Here is a 22,899-nt window from a genome sequence, read left to right on the forward strand (position 1 = left end):
AACATATGTTAATTCTTGGTGATGGGTACACACAGTATTAGTCAATCTACGTTTTCCTATATATTAAAATATATTTATAATTAGGAAAAAAGAGGGCACTAGTCCTTTGGAGTCAAGTGACACTCATCCCAGAGGTGGGGACACTCCATTTGAGTCCGGGCCCCTTGCCTAGCCATGTCCCCAGTGTATGGGCAGGTTCCCTTACAGTGGGGTGCAGCTGATAGCAGCCAACCAATCTTTCCTGGCTAGAGAGCTTCTTCATTTGTTTGGTAAATCATAGTGGCTGTTAAAGATGGGACTGTTATGTAGGCTCCTCTGAAGATCAGCTCCACTGATTCTTTAGCTGACAGGGGCCCTGAGCCATCATGCAAGAGCTGGGTTGGATATCTACTTCCCCGCACCCCAGCTCTGGTCAGAGCGAGAGCTGCATTTGAAAGTAGCCCCATGGCCTCAGCTGCCAGATTGGCTGCTCGTCTGTTAGCTCAGGGCATCACCAGTGGGTACCAGGGGCAGGTCGAAGAGAATGAGGGATGGAGAGAGAGAAAAAAAGAATGTAAAACGGGATAAAGAAAAAGGGAAGGAAAAGACAAAATGAAAGCTGCAAATGCCTTGCCGTGTTGCTTCCAGGACCTGCTGGAAGGGTTCTCTGCTTTATTTCTTTCTCCTCTTGGCTGTACAGCTGTCCACCTTGCAGGAACTCAGAGCTTCCCCCTGTGGAAGGAGGAGGGGGTAGTGAGGCCGAAAGTGTCTCTCAAACAACACAGACCTGCCTTTCTACCACTAAGTGACTGACCAGCTACTTGCCCTCTCTGCGTCTCAGTTTTCCCGCTGGCAAAACAGGGGCAATAATTTCACCGCTCAGGGCTGCTGCCAGGAGCTGGAAACTGCGCACACCAAGTCCTGACGCCTCAGAGGCCCTCGACCAGCGGCGTAAGATGCCTCCTTCCCTCTGAGTCTGTGGGTCAGAGCCCTCGCAGCGCTGCCCGACAGAACTTCCTGCCGTGAAGGCTGCTGAGCGCTAGAAACGTCTCTAGTGCTAAGGTGAGGTTGAGTGTTTCATTCCGCTGCATGTTAATTGCTCTACATTTAATTAGCCGTCTGCGGCGAGAGACTAGCGCTTAGCTCAGTGCACAGTCCAGGGCAGGGACTGCCCCCGCAGGCCGCGGGGCAGGGTGGCTCGTTACTCCGTGGACACTGCAAGGCGCCCGGTTCGCGCTGCGTGGACGCAGTAGTTTCTTCCCATAATAACTCCCTTCTGGATAAAGTCAGGCTGGCGGGAGCGTCCTGGACCGTAGTTCAAGCCCCCGCGCTCCGCGGTGGGAACAGTTCAGGACTCCCCGAACTTCTGCTCCTTTCGCCCCCGACCGTCTCCACTCCGCCCGCCCACCATCTCGGAAGTCCCCTTGGGACAATGCGGAGGGGACCTCCGCGTCCCCGACACCCAATTGGGCCACGGCCGCGGGCTCCTTCGTCCCTCGCCGCCAGCCAGGGAGGCTCTGCATGCCCACGTCCACTGCACAGCCGAGGAAACTGCGACTCGCGGAGGTGCCCGGCACGCGGCGGGAAGCAGCGGCGCTCGCGCCCAGCAGTCAGCTCTGGTGACGCCGAGGACACCCGTGGGCCGGGTTGTCAGGGCGCGCGGGCGACAGGCGGGTAAATATTTGGGGCTGTAACCCGGGCTTCGGCGACTCCTCGTCACTGCGGTTCCAGGGAGGGCGCGTGGCGAGGGCGGTGCCGCGGAGACAGACCGAACGCCTCGGCTCCGCAGCCCCGCCCCGGCCCCGCCTCCGCCCCCGCCGCCAGCGGCTATAAGATCTAGGAGCCGGAGCCGGCCGGAGGGCTGGCGCGGATGGTGCTGGGAGCGGCGCGGCTGGAGCGCAGCGCCGAAGGGACTGGCAGGGCGGGAGTGTGCGGGACAGCGAGCCCCGGAGTAGCCCAGGCTGCCACCTCGCAGGACCCAAGGCCACGCACGCAGGGCCCCGCTGAGCTGCCTCATGAAGCCGCCCGCGGCGCAGGGCAGTCCCGCGGCCGCCGCGGCCGCAGGTGAGTGCAGGGTCCGGGGTCCCCTTAAAGTCCCGGCTCTGCAGATGGCGGGTGAGAAAGGAGGCGCCCCGTGTCGTCCCTTTACACCCGCCACCCTTCCATCCTCCCCGGCGGGACCCTGTCCCCGGTCGTCCAGCGCGGGCGGCTGCAGCCTCCTTCCCGGCCCGGGCCGGCCCCCATGTCCCACCTTCCCGCCACCACCAGCTCCGCGCGCGCCCGGGGTTGGGGCGAGCGTGGGGAGGAGTCTGGCCGCGCCAAGTCTGTGTGTGACCCTGGGCCTGGCGGAGGCTCGCTCGGTTTTCTTGTCTGTAAAACGGGCTTGGTAATAGAACGCACTTAGGGGATGGTGGAGAAGATTACAAGGTAACAGCGACTGCGTGGCTGTCACTTGGCAGAGGCGCCAAGTGTCAGTTATCTTCGGGAACCGTGGAGGCCCCTCCTGGCCCTGGGAGGTGGTCTCGCTGCCCCCCTGACTTCCGTGCACTGAGTCCCCGGCCCTGCCCGCAGCCCCGGCCCTGGACTCGGCGGCCGCGGAGGACCTGTCGGACGCGCTGTGCGAGTTTGACGCGGTGCTGGCCGACTTCGCGTCCCCCTTCCACGAGCGCCACTTCCACTACGAGGAGCACCTGGAGCGCATGAAGCGGCGCAGCAGCGCCAGCGTCAGCGACAGCAGCGGCTTCAGCGACTCGGAGAGTAAGTGCGGCCCCCTCTAGGATGGCGCCGTGATCTCCCAGTTCCCAGCACCTGGCCCGCGAAGGTTGCGGCCTCAGTTTTCTTATCTGTAAACTGAGGAATGGTGTCCAGGAACCTAGTCCTGAAGCTCAAAGCAGTAGGCCGAGCAGTGGCGGGGCCCCTGACGATAATCACGGGAAGGGTCGCTGGAGGGCAGGTTGGTCCACCTGCCGTCCACAGGTGTGTCACCAGGCAGGCGAGTTTAAGCAGCTTGTCCCGACTGAGCCAGACAGGACTCCCTGGACCTGCACCAGGCCTTTCCACAGTTTCCCTCCTCTTCTCCTTTCCCGTGCCTCTCCCCTCTCAGCTGTGACTTTGCAGATGTGGAATAGGTGCCAGTGGAATGAGGGGGCACAGTGGGGACATAGGAGGGCGCTGATCGGAAATATTCATGAAACCAGGAAAGGTTTCATAAGCCCAAACGGCTGTTCCTGGGATTTATGAAATAACTGCATTTTCTTCTGGCCCTGAGCGCTCAGACTTGTTGCTCCATGGCATGCAGTTATGAAAATCTGTGGCACTGCTGAGTTCAAGTATTTTTCAGCCAGGTCCTCCACCAGGCTGGAGGGGGAGCCAGAGAGCACATGGGCATGAAGGTGCTTCCTGGTGACCTTTCTCACAATGGAGACTACCTCAGGGTCTCTTTGTCCTGAACAACTTTGTCAACAACAAAACAACAACAACAACAACAAAAAAGAGACAGCTTTTCCCAGGAGCTCACATGTCCTGGGAGGATTCAAACAGCAAATTGGGTGCCTTTTTAGTATTACATGATTGTTGGTTTCAAATCCAGAATTACTTATTGTTTTTCAAAGTGCAAAGTCAATTTTAAACTCTTCTGTTGTTCTTCAACCTTTAATCCCTAGATGGGTTACAGGCATGAATGTCACTCCTTTTGCTGCCCTTGACTCAGGACGTGAAAGTGATGGCCTTTCCTTGTGATTCTCTTATTTTGAAACCTGGAACTCTTCCTTGTTCCTGGCCTAAGATTCGGGGCTAGACTTGAACGTGAGCTGCCCTTCTGCAAAGGGATAAATGCGCTCACCACCCTGGTCAAGGTTTGACTCAGAAAGCTGAGTTCCAGCTTGAGTTTCCTTGGCAGCATTGCCAGAGAGTTAGACCAAGCTGCAGCTTTTGAGGTGAAAGGGGATGGAAGAAAGTACTGTTACTTTTCCACTTAGAATTTTTGGACTCTGTTCCTAATGAACAGGTTCATTTTTAGTTTCAAAGCGAAGTGTTTACATTCTGGAAATTTGTCTCAATTCCTAAGGCCAAACTTAAATATGTCTCCTTTTACTGGGGCGTGGAGCAAGTTATTCATCAAATACAGATTCTCCCATGGAAAAGAAAGCTGGGACGGTGTGTCACTGCAGCTCTGTGGCAAAGAACAGCTCCTTTCTAAGCAACAGCTTCACTCTGCTAGAATAGGTCTGAGAGTGCCCATTCATGGCTGATTGCAATTTCCACTGCGTGGGATTTCAGATCTAGGATCTGTTTTCAGATGCCTTAAAGAGAAGGCATAGAAACACATTCTTAACAGTTGCAGGGGAGATAGTTGGGATAGTTTGTAGTTTTGCTTAGGTTATATGTGTCTATTTTGTTTTCTGCTTTTGTTGTTAACTGACTAACCCATAGTTTAGTGGTTAGAGAAGTGATGAGAAGAATATAAAGCAAGCTCAGATGACATTTGTCTTTGCTTTAAATGTGTAGTTTTTCTCTCACAAGGCTGGTTAGAAATATTGTTGGCAGAAGCTGTGTGTATCTAAATGGTAATTTCTTAAGGAAGCATAATATGTGTATCTTAATTGCTGCCAAGAATCGAGCACAGACATTTGTTATACTCGTTCGTCTGTTTAATGATTTTCTGTGGGAGAGAATGCTTAAGAGAGGTAGATGCTACTGAAATTTAGCTCATGAAGAGGGAGACAAACCAGGATAATAATAACAGCAGCTCACTTTTAGCAAATCCTTGCTATGAGGATGATGATGATTTATTAGCTAGAATGGGAACCATGTCTTCACGAATAGACTGAAGTCCTTTTGAGCCCAGATCACATGCCTGTTTGTCAATGTTGGCTGTTTGTGAAGGTGTCTCTCTGAGGCGGTGGTCATCTGGCAGGGTGAGTGGAGCCTAGTTTGAGCCTTGTCAAAACCCTGGATGATGAGTGGGATTTAGTTTCTCCAGCTGTGAAATTGAAAGGATGCTATTTAGTAGTGCTATTAGGTAGAAAATCTTTGCTCTGTTGAATGCTTTCAAAATATCATTACAATGTACATGTTGTGCTATACCACATAGATACATTGGCGTCAGTGTCTCGCATGAAAATATTTTGGATGAAGCTTTAAACCAGTGTTACCTCTGTTTTTTTGCTCTAGTTTTTACAGCTCTGTCTGAAGGTGCACCAACCTTACAAGGAAGATCAAACAGTAATCGTGTTCTTTGAAGAATACTTCTTCCTTCTCATTAAAAAAAAAAAAAATTTAGGTTGCTTGCACCCAAAGGCAAAAAATAGCCATTCCCTCTACCGAATGAAACAAGTTACTCAGATAGGAAAGAAGAACAGATATTTAATAAGGAAATACTCCTTCCCGTTCCCACTTTGAGGGAGGCCTCTTAAGACGTGAAGAGGACCAAAATAACAATTACAGTATAACTTCACGTGGGTGGGGGGTGTGTGGAATTCAAATGTAGTTGATCAAAATAGAGTTGTTACTTTCCTTTAGACTTGATTCCAACATGTAAAAAAGTCAGGCACTTTAGTGGGAGTAATTTTAGCTTCAGCAGTGAAAGGGTAATGTAATTAAGAGTTAGGATAGTGTTTCTCAAACCTCATCCTCAGAGGTGCTTTAGAAATTGACTACCTGGGCCGGGCGCGGTGGCTCAAGCCTGTAATCCCAGCACTTTGGGAGGCCGAGATGGGCGGATCACGAGGTCAGGAGTTCGAGACCATCCTGGCTAACACGGTGAAACCCCGTCTCTACTAAAAAATACAAAAAACTAGCCGGGCGAGGTGGCAGGCGCCTGTAGTCCCGGCTACTCGGGAGGCTGAGGCAGAAGAATGGCGTAAAAACCCGGGAGGCGGAGCTTGCAGTGAGCTGAGATCCGGCCACTGCACTCCAGCCTGAGCGATACAGTGAGACTCCGTCTCAAAAAAAAAAAAAAAAAAAAAATTGACAACCTTTGGTTTGAATTTATTTTTAGAAATATATCTTCTTTTCAATATTTTTAAGACTGTAAAAGGTATACCATGATTTCTCAAATGTGTTAAATGAAATTTTAACTCATTATGTTTCAAGTTTTAACCAGTGTGTTGACTTTATAAGACACTTATGATAAAGGTGGTATGCACTTATATCTTTAATGTATTGGGGTTTCACGTAATTTTTCCTTTGAAGGGGGAAGTATTTTGCTGCTCAATAAAAAAGGTCTGAAGTCTACTGTGTATGCTAGGGTTATTATGATATTGTAGGACCATTTAGGGAATGAGGAACTGGCTGGCTTCCTTAGCATCAGCAAGACTTAGAACACCTGCATATCTTTGCCTAGACTATTCTGGCCTGGCCCTGGGAGAGGGGACCTTGTGGGCCCTGGAGAACCCGCATGACAGTTGGCTTGTGTGGCTTAGAGGTCACTGAGGCTAGAACCTGAACTTGTTCAAGCCATGAGAGAATAAGGCCAGTGAGGAGCTTTCAGGGTTCCCTGGTACTCTGTTAGCGATTCCACATGGGTGACAGGTCTTGTGATGCTTGGCAAGGCATATAGAGGGATGGCGCGGTCCCAGAAAGGGAGCTGGGACAACGGTGGAGTAGCTGAGGAAAGAGGCTCTTCCTTATTTTGCCCCACTTTGGCGAGGCTATCAGAATTCAACCCACACCCCCAGCCATTCCCTGTGGCAAAAGGGAGGCAGGTCCAAAGCTTGCTTTTTCTCAGTTAATTACTATAGTTTGCTTGCTTTAAACGTGTGGGAGTGTGGGATCGTTCTATATTTACAGGAGCCTTGGGCAAGGTTTACTCTCTGTGGTTTTACTTCCCTCTGGAGCAGCACGTTGACATGAGCTAACCCTAAATTACCTTTCTCCCAACCCCCCAAGCTAAAAAAACACACCTACCTTTTAAACAAGCCTCTATTTTGCAGCAGAGTTTCTCCAACTCTGTTAGTTGTCTATTTCATATGCTTTTCTTTCTTTTGATGGTGCCTTAGAAAACACGGTCCCAGAATTTGACATTCCTGGCTTCAGTATACTGAGTGGATTTGCCAGGGATGTTTCTAATGGGAATCTGAGACACATGTGAGATGGTGCTTCAGAGCTGATTGAAACCAATGTTGTAAGGCCCTCAAATATCCAGCCTTACCACCTGCCGGTGTTCCCCAAATCATCACTGTTCTAGGTCTCTCGAGCCTCTATTAATAGCAGCACCTGATACCCACGCAGGGCAATAATACCTGAATATGTGATCAGCCAGCAACACGTTGCTGTCATTTAATCAGACTAACTGGCTGTTATTTTTGCAAGGAATAGAGTTCCAGGGGAGGGAAAAGAACGGGATGTCAGGCCTTGCCTACCTTGAAATCTGTCTCGGCGCCTTGCGTGAGATTTTGCCCATTGTATGTTCTTAATAAAACTCTGTGGAAAGAAATTTTATTGGTTAAGGGTAAAGAGAAGTCTAGAGCTTGGGGTACCTCTATGTTGAGGGTTTGTTCTTGGGAGGTTTGTTCTAGGATGCCACCGAAGAGAAAGTTCTCTTAAGAATTTTACTGCTTTCTCTCCAGAAGAGGGAGAGTCTTGATTCTGTTTATTCTCTGCAATTACCTTTTCTGTCTCAGGAGTGCTATTCTTCACTTTGCTAGGAACTTTAGAATTAAATCATTAAAACCGCAGGCATTATACACAGATTATTAGGTTATTCTTCTTGTAACAAGGAAGAAACGGAGTGACTCGTACAGGGTCATGCAGTCTTCATGTGGCCTTTAGACACCCACGTGACAGTGGCATAGATGCTAGATGCCCACTCGCCAGTGGTGTAGCTTTGGGGCCTTGAGGGCTCTCTTATTTTCTGTGCCATACATGACATGTAGATATCATCACAGGGTGCGCCTCAGCTGCAGCAGGTTTGGCTCAAGGATGCTGGCGGTCGGCTTCCTCTTGATGGTTGAAGGTTGAACATTTCAGAACTTGGAGTTGGGTCTGTTCCAGATTGTACACCTCATGGAAACGGAGTGAAGTCATGGTGTGGCAATGAGCCGGGGCGTGAGCTCGTGTGTGTGTGTGTGTGTTGGCGGGGTGGGGGGGCGTGTGGGCAGGGCGGGGGCAGGCAGGAGGAAGTGAGCGTAGCTATGCTGCCATCCATGCCTCCGTGTGCCTGTGTTTCTATATAAATAGATATTGTAACTAGTACTTTTCCCCCTCTTCCTCCCTCACTGTGGGAGTGGCTGTCAGTTTTGTCTGTATATATTCTCAGTCTGGGAAAAACGCTCACGTCAAGAAGGCATTTAGCCTGTGAACCTAAAGGATCAGAGGACAGCCCTGGCAATATTCTGGATCTACGGCTCATTCTCTACAGATTCTCTCCAGGCCCCATGAGTTATGCTGAGTTTTTCCTGAATCTTTGCTGGATTCCTTTTTTCCCCTGCTACCATCCTCTTTTGTAATGGCCTCTCCATATCTAGATTGTTCCTTCTCCCACCGTTCAACAGTGTTTGGCCTCCTCGCCTGTGAGGTGAACAAATTGTGGTGTCTTTCTCCCCCTGCAGAGGAGTGTACGTGGATGGAAACTTGCTGGAGAGTTGGGGCAGAAGAGAGCTGAAGTTCAAAGTCAGGGAAGGGCCTGTGGTGCACGCTGGGTGGGTGGAGTGAGCGGTGGCGTGTGGAAAGTTGCCCTCCTAGGCCAGCTGCTTGTGGGAGATAGAGAGTGGAGGTGTGGTCCCTGCCATCTGGGCCAGCCAGTCTCTGGGCCAGGGATGGGGGTGAAGCTCTCAGGTATCCTTCAGAGCCACAGATAATGTGCCAAGGGCCTCGTATTTTCTGGCTCGGAGTCTAAGCACGAGGTCTGCCTCCTCAGGACCCTCTGTGGTTTTCTCACCCCTCAATCTTGCCTCGTCTTCTCCCCATGAGTTTCTCAGTCTGCATTTGTGGCGATTCTCCTGTGACTGCATGGTGAGAACAGTAAGGCCCCCTTGCAGGTCTGCAGTGGGTGTGGCCAGCTTCCTGTGTGTCGGGAAAGGCCCTCCCTTGGGAGAACTGGAGCGCTCCTTTGGAGGTGGGTTTGGTTGAGGGAGGCAGCAGGACGGCTTCCCGAGAAAGGTTCCACAGAGTCTAAGGGTCCTAAGAAATAGTAGCAGGAACACCACAAAAAAGTGTCCCGTGGTCAGGTACACCGGGGAAATGGGGCTGGTTTTGTTTAACCACAAGTCTTTTCAGGATGCTGGAAGTGGGCGTACCCACGGGAATGACCAAGGCTGGTTGGTGTTTCTTGGGGGTACTTGATCACACGGCCCTCGGAGGATCAGCATTCTGAGGAATGTGTTTTTGGGGAAACGTAGGTATCAAGGTCCAGGGTTTTGGATCTCAGTCCGTGTTCATCCTCAAAGCCCAGTGATGGTGCTGGTTTCAGGTGAGCTGGGCTGGACCTCTGAAGGAAGCAAACATTGTGAGGGTTGCTCTCAAGGGTCTTCCGGGCATGTTTGGAAAAGTGGACAAGATGGCAGTGTCCGCGCAAAAAGAGCAGGGGCAGGTGGGCCCCTGGGCAGGAGAGGGTCGGGGGAAAGGGAACCAGGAGAGGCACCTGAGAAGCTGTGGCAGCCTCTTAGGGACAAAGCTGAATTTCCCTGAGACCAGAAATCTCTTCTTCCAAAAACCCTGATCCTTTTGGTACTGGGCCTATCTCTTGTCACTTAAGCAAATTTCTTTTCAGTTAATGGGACCAAAGAGAGATGTTTTTGCCTCCTCCTGAGCTGGAGGTAATTGGCTTAAAGTGGAAGAATCCCGAGGAAGCGGGGACCTGGTCAGGCCCCCATCATTCCCCTGCCCTCTCACACCTGAACAGCCACTTCTCTGCTCCAACTGCGGCTGGCTTTGTGTTTTGTTTTAACCAGGAAGGCTGTTTCCCGTGACCTCAGGGGCCACATCCTGCTTCTGCTGCCTCCCTTGCCTTTGCACCCTTTGAGTCAGTGCTGCTCAGCCAGCAGCCCCTTTCTGAGTCACAGCCACACAGCGGGGCCAACTGTGGGTTGGTTTCCTTCCGCGTAGCAGGACTTAGAGAATCTCAGAGCTAGAAGTGCCTTTAAGGATGATTTAGTCCACCTTCCCTTTCTGTGGATAAGTAAGCGAGGCCCAGAGATACCATCTCGTTCAAAGGCACCCTAGTCCTTAGTAGTTGACTGGACGGTGCCCTTGACTCCCAGCTCAGCCTTGAACTTCTGGGGCCTCATCTTGCTGTCGTTCAAGTCTTTGAAGGTAGGAGCATAGAGGGAGCCATGACGTCACTCCAAGTGTCTAATAGATGAACTTCCAGGAGAAGATGTCTTTATCTTTGACCTTCTGGCTTATCTGAAGAGTACAGACTCTTAGGAAAACCTGTCTTAAGTAAAAGAGAGGATTATTAAATTATAGGATAGCAAGACAGCAAAGATCTCCCGAGCAGGGAAAGAGGATTAAGTCATGGGATACCGGATGTTTGTATTTTAGGAGGCTCAGAGGGCAGAAGGGACATATTTCACATGAGATGATTCCTTTTGCCTAAAATCCTTACCCCCTCACCCCCACCATCAACCAAGCACTGGTCATGATGATCCTATCACCCCCTTCCTGTATTAGGGAAGCAAGGGCCTTTGGTGTACTTGATTGGACACACACACTCTCACACACACTCTCACACACTCATGTGCGTGCACACACACTCACACTCACACACTTTCACACTCATACACTCACGCTCACACACACACACTCATGTACACACACACTCACGCATACTCACATACACTCACACACACATTCACACTCACTCACACACACATGTGCGTGCGCACACACACACTCACACTTTCACACTCATACACTCACGCTCTCACGCACACACACTCTCATGTACACACACATGCATACTCATACACTCACATGCACACACACACTCATGTGCGTGCACACACAACTTTCACACTCATACACACGCTCTCACGAACACACACACTCACGTACACACACGCATACTCACACTCACACACTCTCACATGCACACTCACACACTCATGTGCATGCACACACACTCACACTCACATACTTTCAGACTCATACACTCACGCTCTCACGCACACACACTCTCATGTACACACACACACACACACTCTCACATGCAGACACTCACACTCTCTCACACACACTCTCAGACACACACTGTCTCACACAGACTCTCATACACACCCTCACACACACTCATTCATACACGCATACTTTCACACACAAACACTCTCACACACACACAAACACACTCCCCTGTCTCAAATCATTTTGGAGGCATAAACATAAAACCTGGAAATCAACCTGTTTTCTTTTCTTTTTTTTTTGAGACAGAGTCTCACTCTGTCGCCCAGGCTGGAGTGCGGTGGTGATCTTGGCTCACTGCAACCTCCACCTTCCGGGTTCCAGCGAGTCTCCTGCCTGAACCTCCTGAGTAGCTGGGGCTGCAGGCGCACACCTCCATGCCTGGCTAAGTTTTGTATTTTTAGTAGAGAGGGGTTTCACCATGTTGGCCAGGCTGGTCTTGAACTCCTTATCTCTGGTGATCCACCTGCTTCAGTCTCCCAAAGTGCTGAGATTACAGTCGTGAGCCACCACGCCTGGCTGTTTTCTTTACTATAGATTTGCAGCTTTGGCTTATTTTGAAGACAAATTGTTGGTTATCAATAGACTATAAAGTGATAAGTCTATAGTCTCATGAGTACTATTTCTCATGAGTATATTTTCCTTCCTGAAAGGTGCAGATTCACTTTATAGGAACAGCTTCAGCTTCAGTGATGAAAAACTGAATTCTCCAACAGACTCTACCCCAGCTCTTCTCTCTCCTGCTGTCACTCCTCAGAAAGGTAAGGTCATTAGTTGGAATTGGAGTTTTTTGCTTTTTTATTCCTCTCCCCTTCTCAATCCCTTCTCTGTCCCTTTTATCCCTAAACGATCTTTCTCAAATGTACAAAACAGGTAAGACTAATATCTTAATACTGTAGAGTATAAAGTGGAATTTTTTTATTTCTCAGGATTTTAATCAGTGTGAACGTGAAATCAGATAATTTGGGGCAGAAAACCTGAAGTCACAGGGAGAAAGAAAACTTGGAGACTAGACTGTTCTCTCTCATGTGATGTAATCAAGACTGTGCAAATTGACAGTGTTTCTTAGGAGTCTTCTCCCGGACTTGCTGGTTCTAGAATTTAAAACTCAGCAGTTTGCCTTTGCAGATAGTAGGATTCTTTTTATTGCGTTAATTATTTAACCAATGGTTTCAGATGACCAATTTAGCAATTAAATGGAGTTGTCATTATGAGATAAGCTATGATCTAACATGATTTAAAATAGCAGCTCCAGCCTGTCTCTACTGTAGTATTAATAGATCTAAAATGTCTTTAAAGATGCATGAGCAGTTTCTTATTTTTTGGAACTGGTAAAATGTCTCCAGCCAGAGAGCTGAATGTTCTATTACATTGGACAAGTGCCTTTTTGAAAACAAAAGGAGTTTTTTTCCTTAAGAAAAGTTATACTTGCTGAAAATAGTTGCAGAATGCAATAAAAATGGAACATAGTTAAAAAGAAATGACAATTCCATCACTCTTTTCACTTTGGCAATAAGACAGGACTTCGCTCTTTTTTCAAAAGAGGCATTTTAAAATTCCCTTCTCAACATAGCAACGTTAGCACCCACTGGGAATTCTGCCACTATCCAGCTCTCAGTCTGTAATGGATCTGTTGAATTCAGAGACAGAGCAGTCTAGAAAGTGGCTTAAAACATGCTCAGATTTGTTACCTGATCCTCAAGAGGTAGGAATTAAAGAGGCGGAAAAAAGCCCCTAGTGGCAAATTGACTTAAAAAGCTAAGAACAATTAGCCATTTGTAGCCAGCAGTGTTAATTAATAAAACTATCCAGTACTGCATTTCAGGGAAGGCGTGAATGATGTGATGAACTCTACAGAAATAAAGTCAGCTGTATGAAAAAGATCTGTACATCTCAGGCTCTAGAGAGAACGAAATCAGAATGAGGACTTGTGTGGGCACCTGGAGGGGATGAGGCTGTGCTGGAACCAGAAGCCTCATGGTGCCTTCCCGGTACCATTTTGATAAGAAACAGTGAACTCTTTGTTCATTTCATACTGGAGGGACTCTGAGGGCTGCAGCGTTGCCTTGGGGGGACAGCACAAGCATGAATGCATCAGAAGGCTAGTGCCGCGGGAATGACACAGTCTAGGTGTCCGCTCTGCATGGTGCTATGCTTACTGAATTTTTTGACTAATAACTCATATTCTACACAATACAAAAACCAAACTCTTTTTATCTTCCCTTCCTGCTCCTCACTCTCCTGCAAACATTTAAGACAGTGAAGGAAGATTCCTATTCCAGGTGGTGGAGGAGTGGGGTGGGATGGTTGGAGAGGGTGGTGATGAACTAAAAAACAAAGAAACACTGAGGCTAGTCTTCAGAATCAGTTTGAGTTTACTGTATCAAAACACTGGAGCACACACTTAGGATTGGCCCAGCACACTCTTCAGTAAAGTCTCTGAAGATAAGGAGGTGGATGTAAAATAGAAATAATCCATTCTATAACCCTGGACGTTCCAACATCCTGGAAAACTCAATATGAAGTCATCAGCTGTCTTTGTTATGGAAACTGAACTCTCTCTCTCTCCCCATCCCACCGTTTCACAGCCAAATTAGGAGACACAAAAGAGCTAGAAGACTTCATTGCTGATCTTGACAGAACTTTAGCAAGTAAGTACATGTCTGATATTAAAAACAAAAAAACAAACAAAAAACTAACAGACACTTCTGATAAAGTGTTGTAATGTTAACCAGCTTCCCCTGGGGCAGAAAGTTGCATCCTAAGCCTTCTTTAGGTTTAGAAACGGGACCTTAGGCCGGATGTGGTGACTCATGCCTGTAATCCCAGCACTTTGGGAGGCCGAGGCGGGTGGATCACCTGAGGTCAGGAGTTCAAGGCCAGCCTGGCCAACATGGTGAAACCCTGTCTCTGCTAAAAAACACAAAAGTTAGCTGGGCATGGTGGCGCGTGCCTGTAGTCCCAGCTACTCGGGAGGCTGAGGCAGGAGAATCGCTTGAACCCGGGAGGCAGAGGTTGCAGTGAGCTGAGATTGCACCACTGCACTCCAGCCTGGCGACAGAGCGAGACTCTCAGAAAAAAAATAAGAAGAAGAAATAAAATAAAAATACAATAAAAAAAAATAATAATACACAGGACTCTAGTGGCTAGGAATGAAATTCTGGGATAAGCTTGTGTTAAAGTAGACCATGTGCGTTTCCAAACAGTGAGAACAGGGCACCAGCAAACAATGGCATTTTGTTTGAGAAATGGAGAGTGAGCAAGACTGGAGCATCACCATCATGATGGCCTGTCAGGCTTTTCAGAGAAGAAATGAACTGATTAACCACAAGTGCATTACTCCAACAAGCCCAAAGGGTTCCATCCCATGGGCCAGGGTAATTTCCCAGGTTAGATCCAGGGTTTGGGTGAAATCTAACTTTAAGAGGTGGGTGCCAAAAGAGAGAATTGGCTTAGGGGGCCTTTCACAAGAGACCCACGCCAGTGACTGAAAGACCTGGATTAGGTATGCGTACTTGCAAGCATCCTATTTGGGAATTACACTAATGGTTATCCGTCTTGTGTGACCACAAATGTTGAGAACTGAAGACATCAAATTATAACTGCACTAGAGGGGCCCAGAAGAAGAGACCCTCACAATCTGTCTACACACTCCATTTCCAAAGGATAAGATTGCAAGAGCCAGGAGGACCAACTCCAGCTTCTGGGATGGAAGGTTCAGCAATGCTACTGTGGGGGGTCCTGTTTATTCACAGATTGGGCTGGGAGAATTTTGTCCCAGCCCCTTAATTTTCCAGTGGAAGGGTTGATTTTCTGTGAGAAGTATTTAATGCTATTCTTTGCTAAAGAGCTGGGTAAACTCTGAAAAATTAAATCCAAAGCTGGTTATTTAAAAATAACTATGTTGTTAACACTCTTGCAGACAAACCTAAATATCAGATAGAAAGTCCTTGTATCATCTCTATTTGCTGGAAGATTTTACTGCCTCTTTTCTTAGGTACAGCACCATCTTACATCAGAAGACCAGGGCCTGTTTTGACAGGGATTATTATAATTGTAGCATAATTTGTATTAGACCCATGTAACAAGCCTGTCTACTTCATGGAAATTGCAGTGGGTTGCCCAGTCATTGCAGTTAATCAAACACTCATCATGTGGGAAGCCTGGCATTGAGTTTGGTTCTTTGATGCTTGTCTGAGACAGTGTGATGTGGTTAAGCATAGGAATTGTAAGCCTCTGAGTGGATAACCTTACCTGTCTCTCATTTACAGGTATGTGAAACAAGAAGAAGTTCTGGGTCCTTTCATCATAAGGGAGAAGCTTCAGAAAGCTCGGAGGACCTGCTAAAATCAGCTACTAGAATCTGCTGCCAGAGGGGACGAAGATATGCACTCAACCTTCCACCAGGTCACTCTCAGGCTCACCTTAAAATCAGCCCTTGATCCCATCTCTGGGCAATTTAGACAGTGAAACTGACTTTGTTTACCTGCCTGCAGCGTATTAGAACAGACGATCCATGCTAATATTGTATTTTGTCTTAAAACATAGCTTTCCTGTAATTTAAAGTGCTTTTATGAAAATATTTGTAATTAATTATATATAGTTGGAAATAGCAGTAAGCTTTCCCATTATAATATATTTTTGTATACAAATAAAATTTGAACTACAGTCTGCTTCCTTTTCTTCTTATTTTTAAAAATATATTTCCATTCAAATAATGTTCTAGTGAGAGTAACATGCTTCTTGATTCCTTCGCAAGGCCCCTGGGTATTCTCTGATTGCACTAGATAAGAGGACGGTAAATTTCAAGAAAGAAACAACCCCATCAAAAAGTGGGCAAAGGATATGAACAGACATTTCTCAAAAGAAGATATTCATACAGCCAACAGACACATGAAAAAATGCTCATCATCACTGGCCATCAGAGAAATGCAAATCAAAACCACAATGAGATACCATCTCACACCAGTTAGAATGGCGATCATTAAAAAGTCAGGAAACAACAGGTGCTGGAGAGGATGTGGAGAAATAGGAACTCTTTTACACTGTTGGTGGGATTGTAAACTAGTTCAACCATTATGGAAAACAGTATGGCGATTCCTCAAGGATCTAGAACTAGATGTACCATATGACCCAGCCATCCCATTACTGGGTATATACCCAAAGGATTATAAATTATGCTGCTATAAAGACACATGCACACGTAGGTTTATTGCAGCACTATTCACAATAGCAAAGACTTGGAATCAACCCAAATGTCCATCAGTGACAGATTGGATTAAGAAAATGTGGCACATATACACCATGGAATACTATGCAGCCATAAAAAGGATGAGTTTGTGTCCTTTGTAGGGACATGGATGCATCTGGAAACCATCATTCTTAGCAAACTATCACAAGAACAGAAAACCAAACACCGCATGTTCTCACTCATAGGTGGGAACTGAACAATGAGATCACTTGGACTCGGGAAGGGGAACATCACACACCGGGGCCTATCATGGGGAGGTGGGAGGGGGGAGGGATTGCATTGGGAGTTATACCTGATGTAAATGACGAGTTGATGGGTGCAGCACACCAACATGGCACAAGTATACATATGTAACAAACCTGCACGTTATGCACATGTACCCTACAACTTAAAGTATAATAATAATAAAAAAAAAAAAAAAAAAAAAAGAGGACGGTAAATTTAAAGTGTTCCTTTAGCTCATTCAGTGTTCTGAAAGGAAATGCTGGCAGACGGCTGCTGGGAAATTTTAATTTGAGGATTGTGATTTCGTTGGAAGTTAGATTTCTATTGTGTCTCTGCCCTCCTTCTCATATCTTGGCACCATTGCAGGTGGCATGGACTCTTTCTCTGAATTAAGGGAAATACCAGTTGTTCTTACAATCCAGGACTTAAATACGAAGGAAAGTTGAGATAGCTGGAAGACTTGAAAATGATAGTGCTTTTCTAAGATCTGTGTGGAGGAAGATTGATGGTGCTGGTCTTGATGGAATGTCCAGCCAACCTCAGGTGCGAAGTGTTTGATGGGTAGGCTTTGCACATAGAAGCCACTGACCCCTTCTCCTACTTGCCTTTGTGGGGGCTGGAGAGAGGCATAAAAATAAGAAAGCTCATAATTTTCTTATCTATGCTTTTCTGTCTTTAAAACCTCCTCTAAAATATCCGGGCATTACTTTCATAATCAGAATAAAGTTATTTTAAAACTCAAATCCCTATATTTCTAAAGGATATAAATCCAAAACATAACTACTCATAATCTTACCTGTATCTTCAAAAGCTAACTACTATATTTGATCGGTTTTTTAGGGAATCGGGAAACTAAATTGCATTTTTTAAAACTTTTTTCTTTTCCTCAAGCTTCCGGGAAAGCTTTTGGGTTGAACTTAAATATTTCTTTTTCAAAAAAATGAGATCTAATTCACATACTGTAGCACCCAGTTCAGTGGTTTTTAGCATATTCACAGGTACTGCAGCCGTCACCACTATCTTTCTACTTCTCTGTCTCCATGAGCTTGTCTGTTCTGGACCTTTTATATAAATGGAATCTGTAATCTTTTGTGTCTGGCTTCTTTCACTTAGCATAGCATTTTCAAAGTTTATCCATGAGTAGCATGAATCAGTACTTCATTTCTTTTCACGGTCAAATCATATTCCCCTGTGTGGATATGCCACCATTTGTTTATCCATTCATTGGTTGGTGAAGATTTGGGTTGTTTCTACTTTTTAGTTAACTAATAATATTGTTATGAATACCCATGTATTAATTTTTGTGTGGACATATGTTTTCATTTCTCTTGGGTATATAACTAGGAGTGGAATTCCTGGGTCTTATGTTAACTCTGTTTAACTCTTTCAGAAACTTTCAAACTGTTTTCAAAAGCAGTTTGGAAAACCATTTTATGTTCCCACTAGCCATGTATGAAGATTCCAGTTTCTCTATATCCTTGCCAACTTGTTCTTGTCTCCCTTGTCATTCTAGCAGGTGGGAAGTGGTATCGTGCTGTGGTTTTGTTTTGCATTTCTTTTTTTTTTTTGAGACAGAGTCTCACTCTGTGGCACAGGCTGGAGTGCAGTGGCGTGATCTTGGCTCACTGCAAGCTCTGCCTCCCTGGTTCAAGCGATTCTCCTGCCTCAGCCTCCCGAGTAGCTGGGACTACAGGCGCCCGCCACCACGCCTGGCTAATTTTTTTGTATTTTTAGTAGAGACGGGGTTTCACCGTGTTAGCCAGGATGGTCTCGATCTCCTGACTTTGTGATCCGCCCTCCTCGGCCTCCCAAAATACTGGGATTACAGGTGTGAGCCACCGCGCCCGGTCTATGTTGCATTTCTGTGACTAATGATGTCTTTTCATGTGCTTACTGACCATTTGTATATCTTCTTTGGAGAAATATCTATTAAATCCTTTGCCCATTTTAAAATTAGGATGTCCTTTTAACTTATTTTTGTGGGTACATAGTAGGTGTATGTATTTATGGGGCACATAAGATGTTTTGATATGGGCATGTGATGTGTAATAATCACATCATGGAAAATGGGGTTTCCACCCCCTCAAGCATTTATCCTTTGTGTCACAAACAATCCAATTACACAATTTTAGTTATTTTTGAATGTACAGTTAAATTGTTATTGACTATAGTCACCCTGTCGTGCTATCAAATACTAAGCCTTATTCATTCATTCCAACTATTTTTTGTGCCCATTAACCATGCCTATCTCCCGCCGACCTCCTACTACCCTTCCCAGCCTCTGGTGACCAAGCTTCTACTCTATAATTCCATGGGTTTAACTGTTGACTTTTAGATCCCACAAATAAGTGAGAACATGTGATGTTTGTCTTTCTGTGCCTGGCTTATTTCACTTAACATAATGTCCTCCAGTTCCATCCGTGTTGTTGCAAATGACTGAATCTCATTCTTGTGACTGAATAGTACTCCAGTGTGTATAAGTACCACATTTTCTTCATCCATGCATCTGTTGAGGGACATTTAGGTTGCTTCCAAATCTTGGCTATTGTGAATAGAGCTGCAACAAATATGGGAGTCCAGATACCTCTTTGATACACTGATTTCCTTTTTTAGGGGGTATATACCCAGCAGTGGGATTGCTGGACCATATGGTAGGCTCTACTTTTAGTTTTCTGTGGAATCTCCAAACTGCTCTTCATAGTGGCTGTAGTAATTTACATTCCCACCAACAGTGTACGAGGATTTCCTTTTCTCTACATCCTTGCCAGCATCTGTCATTGCCTGTCTTTTGGATATAAGCCATTTCAACTGGGGTAGGATGATATCTCATTGTAGTTTTGATTTGCATTTCTCTAATCAATGATGTAGAGCATCTTTTCATATGTCTGTTTGCCATCTGTTTGTGTTCTTTTGAGAAATGTCTATTTCAATCTTTGCCCATTTTTAAATCAGATTATTAAATTTTTTTCCTATAGAGTTGTTTGAGCTCCTTATATATTCTGACTATTAATCTGTTGTCAGATGGGTAATTTGCAAATATTTTCTCCCATTCTGTGGGCTGTCTCTTCACTTTATTGTTTCATTTGCTGTGCAGAAGCTTTTTAACTTGATGTGACCCCATCTAGTCCATTTTTGCTTTAGTTGCCTGTGCTTGTGGGGTATTACTCAAGAAATGTTTGCCCAGACTGATGTCTTGGAGAGTTTCTCCAATGTTTTCTTTTTGTAGTTTCATAGTTTGAGGTCTTAGATTTAAGTGTTAAATCCATTTTGATTTGATTTTTGTATATAGTGAGAGATGGGAGTCTAGTTTCATTCTTTGCATATGGATATCCAGGTTTCCCAGCGTCATTTATTGAAGAGACTGTCCTTTGCCCAGTGTATGTTCTTGCCACTTTTGTTGAGAATGAGTTTACTGTAGGCGTGTGGATTTGGTTCTAGGTTCTCTGTTCTGTTCCATTGGTCTATGTGTCTGTTTTTATGCCAGGACCATGCTGTTTTGGTTATTATAGCCCTGTAGTATAATTTGAAGTCAGGTAATGTGACTCCTCCAGTTTTGTTCTTTTTTTAATTTTTTAAAATTATATTTTAAGTTCTGGGGTACATGTGCAGAACGTGAAGTTTTGTTACAAGGTATACGTGTGCCATGGTGGTTTGCTGCACCCATCAACTCATCACCTACATTAGGTATTTCTCCTAATGTTATCCTTCCCCTAAACCCCCACACCCCAACAGGCCCCGGTGTGTGATGTTCCCCTCTCTATGTCCACGTGTTCTCATTGTTCAGCTCCCATTTATGAGTAAGAACATGTGGTGCTTGGTTTTCTTTTCTTGTAATAGTTTGCTGAGAATGATGGTTTCCAGCTTCATCCATGTCCCTGCAAAGGACATGAACTCATCCTTTTTTATGGCTGCATAGTATTCCATGGTATATATGTGCCACATTTTCTTCATCTAGTCTATTATTGATGGACATTTGGGTCGGTTCCAAATCTTTGCTATTGTGAATAGTGCCGTAATAAACATACGTGTGCATGTGTGTAGAATGATATATAATTCTTTGGGTATATACCCAGTAATGGGATCACTGGGTCAAATGGTATTTCTAGTTCTAGATCCTTAAGGAATCACCACACTGTCTTCCACAACAGTTGAACTAATTTACACTCCCACCAACGTGTAAAAGCGTTCCTATTTCTCCACATCCTCTCCAGCATCTGTTGTTTCCTGACTTTTTAATGATTGCCATTCTAACCAGTGAGAGATGGTATCTCATTGCAGTTTTGATTTGTATTTCTCTCATGACCAGTGATGATGAGCATTTTTTCATGTGTCTGTTGGCTGCATAAATGTCTTCTTTTGAGAAGTGTCTGTTCATATCCTTTGCCACTTTTTGATGGGGTTGTTTGATTTTTTTCTTGTAAATTAGTTTAAGTTCTTTGTAGACTCTGAATATTAACCCTTTGTCAGATGGGTAGATTGCAAAATTTTTCTCCCATTCTGTAGGTTGCCTGTTCACTCTGATGGTAGTTTCTTTTGCTGTGCAGAAGCTCTTTAGTTTAGTTAGATCTCATTTGTCTATTTTGGCTTTTTTTGGTATTGCTTTTGGTGTTTTAGTCATGAATACCTTGCCTATGCCTATGTCCTGAATACTATTGGCTAGGTTTTGTTCTAGGGTTTTTATGGTTTTAGGTCTAACATTTAAGTCTTTAATCCATCTTGAATTAATTTTTGTATAAAGTGTAAGGAAGGGATCCAGTTTGAGCTTTTTACATATGGCTAGCCAGTTTTCCCAGCAGCATTTATTAAATAGGGAATCCTTTCCCCATTTCTTGTTTTTGTCAGGTTTGTCAAAGATCAGATGGTTGTAGATGTGTGGTATTATTTCTGAGGGCTGTTCTGTTCTATTGGTCTATATCTCTGTTTGGGTATCAGTACCATGCTGTTTTGGTTACTATAGCCTTGTAGTATAGTTTGAAGTCAGGTAGCATGATGCCTCCAGCTTTGTTCTTTTGGCTTAGGATTGTCTTGGCAATGCGGGCTCTTTTTTGTTCCATATGGACTTTAAAGTAGTTTTTTCCAATTCTGTGAAGAAAGTCATTGGTAGCTTGATGGGGATGGCATTGAATCTATAAATTACCTTGAGCAGTATGGCCATTTTCACAATATTGATTCTTCCTATCCATGAGCGTGGAATGTTCTTCCATTTGTTTGTGTACTCCTTTATTTCATTGAGCAGTGGTTTGTAGTTCTCCTTGAAGAGGTCCTTTACATCCCTTGTAAGTTGGATTCCTGGGTGTTTTATTCTCTTTGAAGCAATTGTGAATGGGAGTTCACTCATGATTTGGCTCTCTGTCTGTTATTGGTGTATAGGAATGCTTGTGATTTTTGCACATTGATTTTGTATCCTGAGACTTTGCTGAAGTTGCTTATCAGCTTAAGGAGATTTTGGGCTGAGATGATGGGGTTTTCTAAATATACAATCATGTCATCTGCAAACAGAGACAATTTGACTTCCTCTCTTCCTATTTGAATACCCTTTATTTCTTTCTCTTGCCTGATTGCACCAGCCAGAACTTCCAATACTGTGTTGAATCAGAGTGGTGAGAGAGGGCATCCTTGTCTTGTGCCATTTTTCAAAGGGAATGTTTCCAGCTCTTGTCCATTCAGTATGATATTGACTGTGGGTTTGCCATAAATAGCTCTTATTATTTTGAGATATGTTCCATCAATACCCAGTTTATTGAGAGTTTTTAGCATGAAGGGGTGTTGAATTTTGTCAAAGGCCTTTTCTTCATCTATTGAGATAATCATGTGGTTTTTGTCATTGGATCTGTTTATGTGATGGATTCCGTTTATTGTTTTGCATATATTGAACCAACCTTGCATCCCAGGTATGAAGCTATGAAGCTGACTTGATTGTGATGGATAAGCTTTTTGATGTGCTGCTGGATTTGATTTGCCAGTATTTTATTGAGGATTTTCACATCGATGTTCATCAGGGATATTGGCCTGAAATTTTCTTTTTTTTGTTGTGTCTCTGCCAGGTTTTGGTATCAGGATGATGCTGGCCTCATAAAATGAGTTAGGGAGGATTCCCTCTTTTTCTATTGATTGGAATAGTTTCAGAAGGAATGGGACCAGCTCCTCTTTGTACCTCTGGTAGAATCGGGGTGTGAATTCTTCTGGTCCTGGACTTTTTTTGGTTGATGGGCTATTAATTGCTGCCTCAACTTCAGAACTTGTTATTAGTTTATTCAGGTGTTTGACTTCTTCCTGGTTTAGACGTGGGAGGGTGTATGTGTCCAGGTATTTATCCATTTCTTCTA

General features: G+C 45.2%; 1 protein-coding gene and 1 long non-coding RNA gene across 2 annotated transcripts in view; one reads left to right on the forward strand and one right to left on the reverse strand.

Moving 5' to 3' along the window:
* The first annotated feature begins 1,813 nt into the window (after positions 1-1,813).
* RGCC (regulator of cell cycle) lies at positions 1,814-15,765 on the forward strand. The gene is made up of 5 exons (XM_007960235.3): positions 1,814-2,043; positions 2,551-2,736; positions 11,751-11,858; positions 13,686-13,748; positions 15,369-15,765. The coding sequence occupies exons 1-5, from the start codon at positions 1,995-1,997 to the stop codon at positions 15,374-15,376; spliced, it is 414 nt and encodes a 137-aa protein (XP_007958426.1). The 5' UTR covers positions 1,814-1,994; the 3' UTR covers positions 15,377-15,765.
* Positions 9,315-22,899, reverse strand: part of LOC103214336 (uncharacterized) — a 69,617-nt gene continuing 56,032 nt past the window's right edge. The window contains exon 6 of the long non-coding RNA XR_012092031.1: positions 9,315-10,354. This is a non-coding gene — a long non-coding RNA (uncharacterized lncRNA). The remainder of the gene's footprint in view (positions 10,355-22,899) is intronic.

The sequence above is a fragment of the Chlorocebus sabaeus genome, chromosome 3, assembly GCF_047675955.1.
Source record: "Chlorocebus sabaeus isolate Y175 chromosome 3, mChlSab1.0.hap1, whole genome shotgun sequence".
NCBI lineage: Eukaryota > Metazoa > Chordata > Mammalia > Primates > Cercopithecidae > Chlorocebus > Chlorocebus sabaeus.

Coding starts and splice junctions, on each gene's coding strand:
- RGCC (XM_007960235.3), top strand. CDS start 1,995: ATGAAGCCGCCCGCGGCGCAGGGCAGTCCCGCGGCCGCCGCGGCCGCA. Junction 2,737..11,750: donor CGGCTTCAGCGACTCGGAGA/GTAAGTGCGGCC, acceptor CCTTCCTGAAAG/GTGCAGATTCACTTTATAGG. Junction 11,859..13,685: donor TGCTGTCACTCCTCAGAAAG/GTAAGGTCATTA, acceptor ACCGTTTCACAG/CCAAATTAGGAGACACAAAA.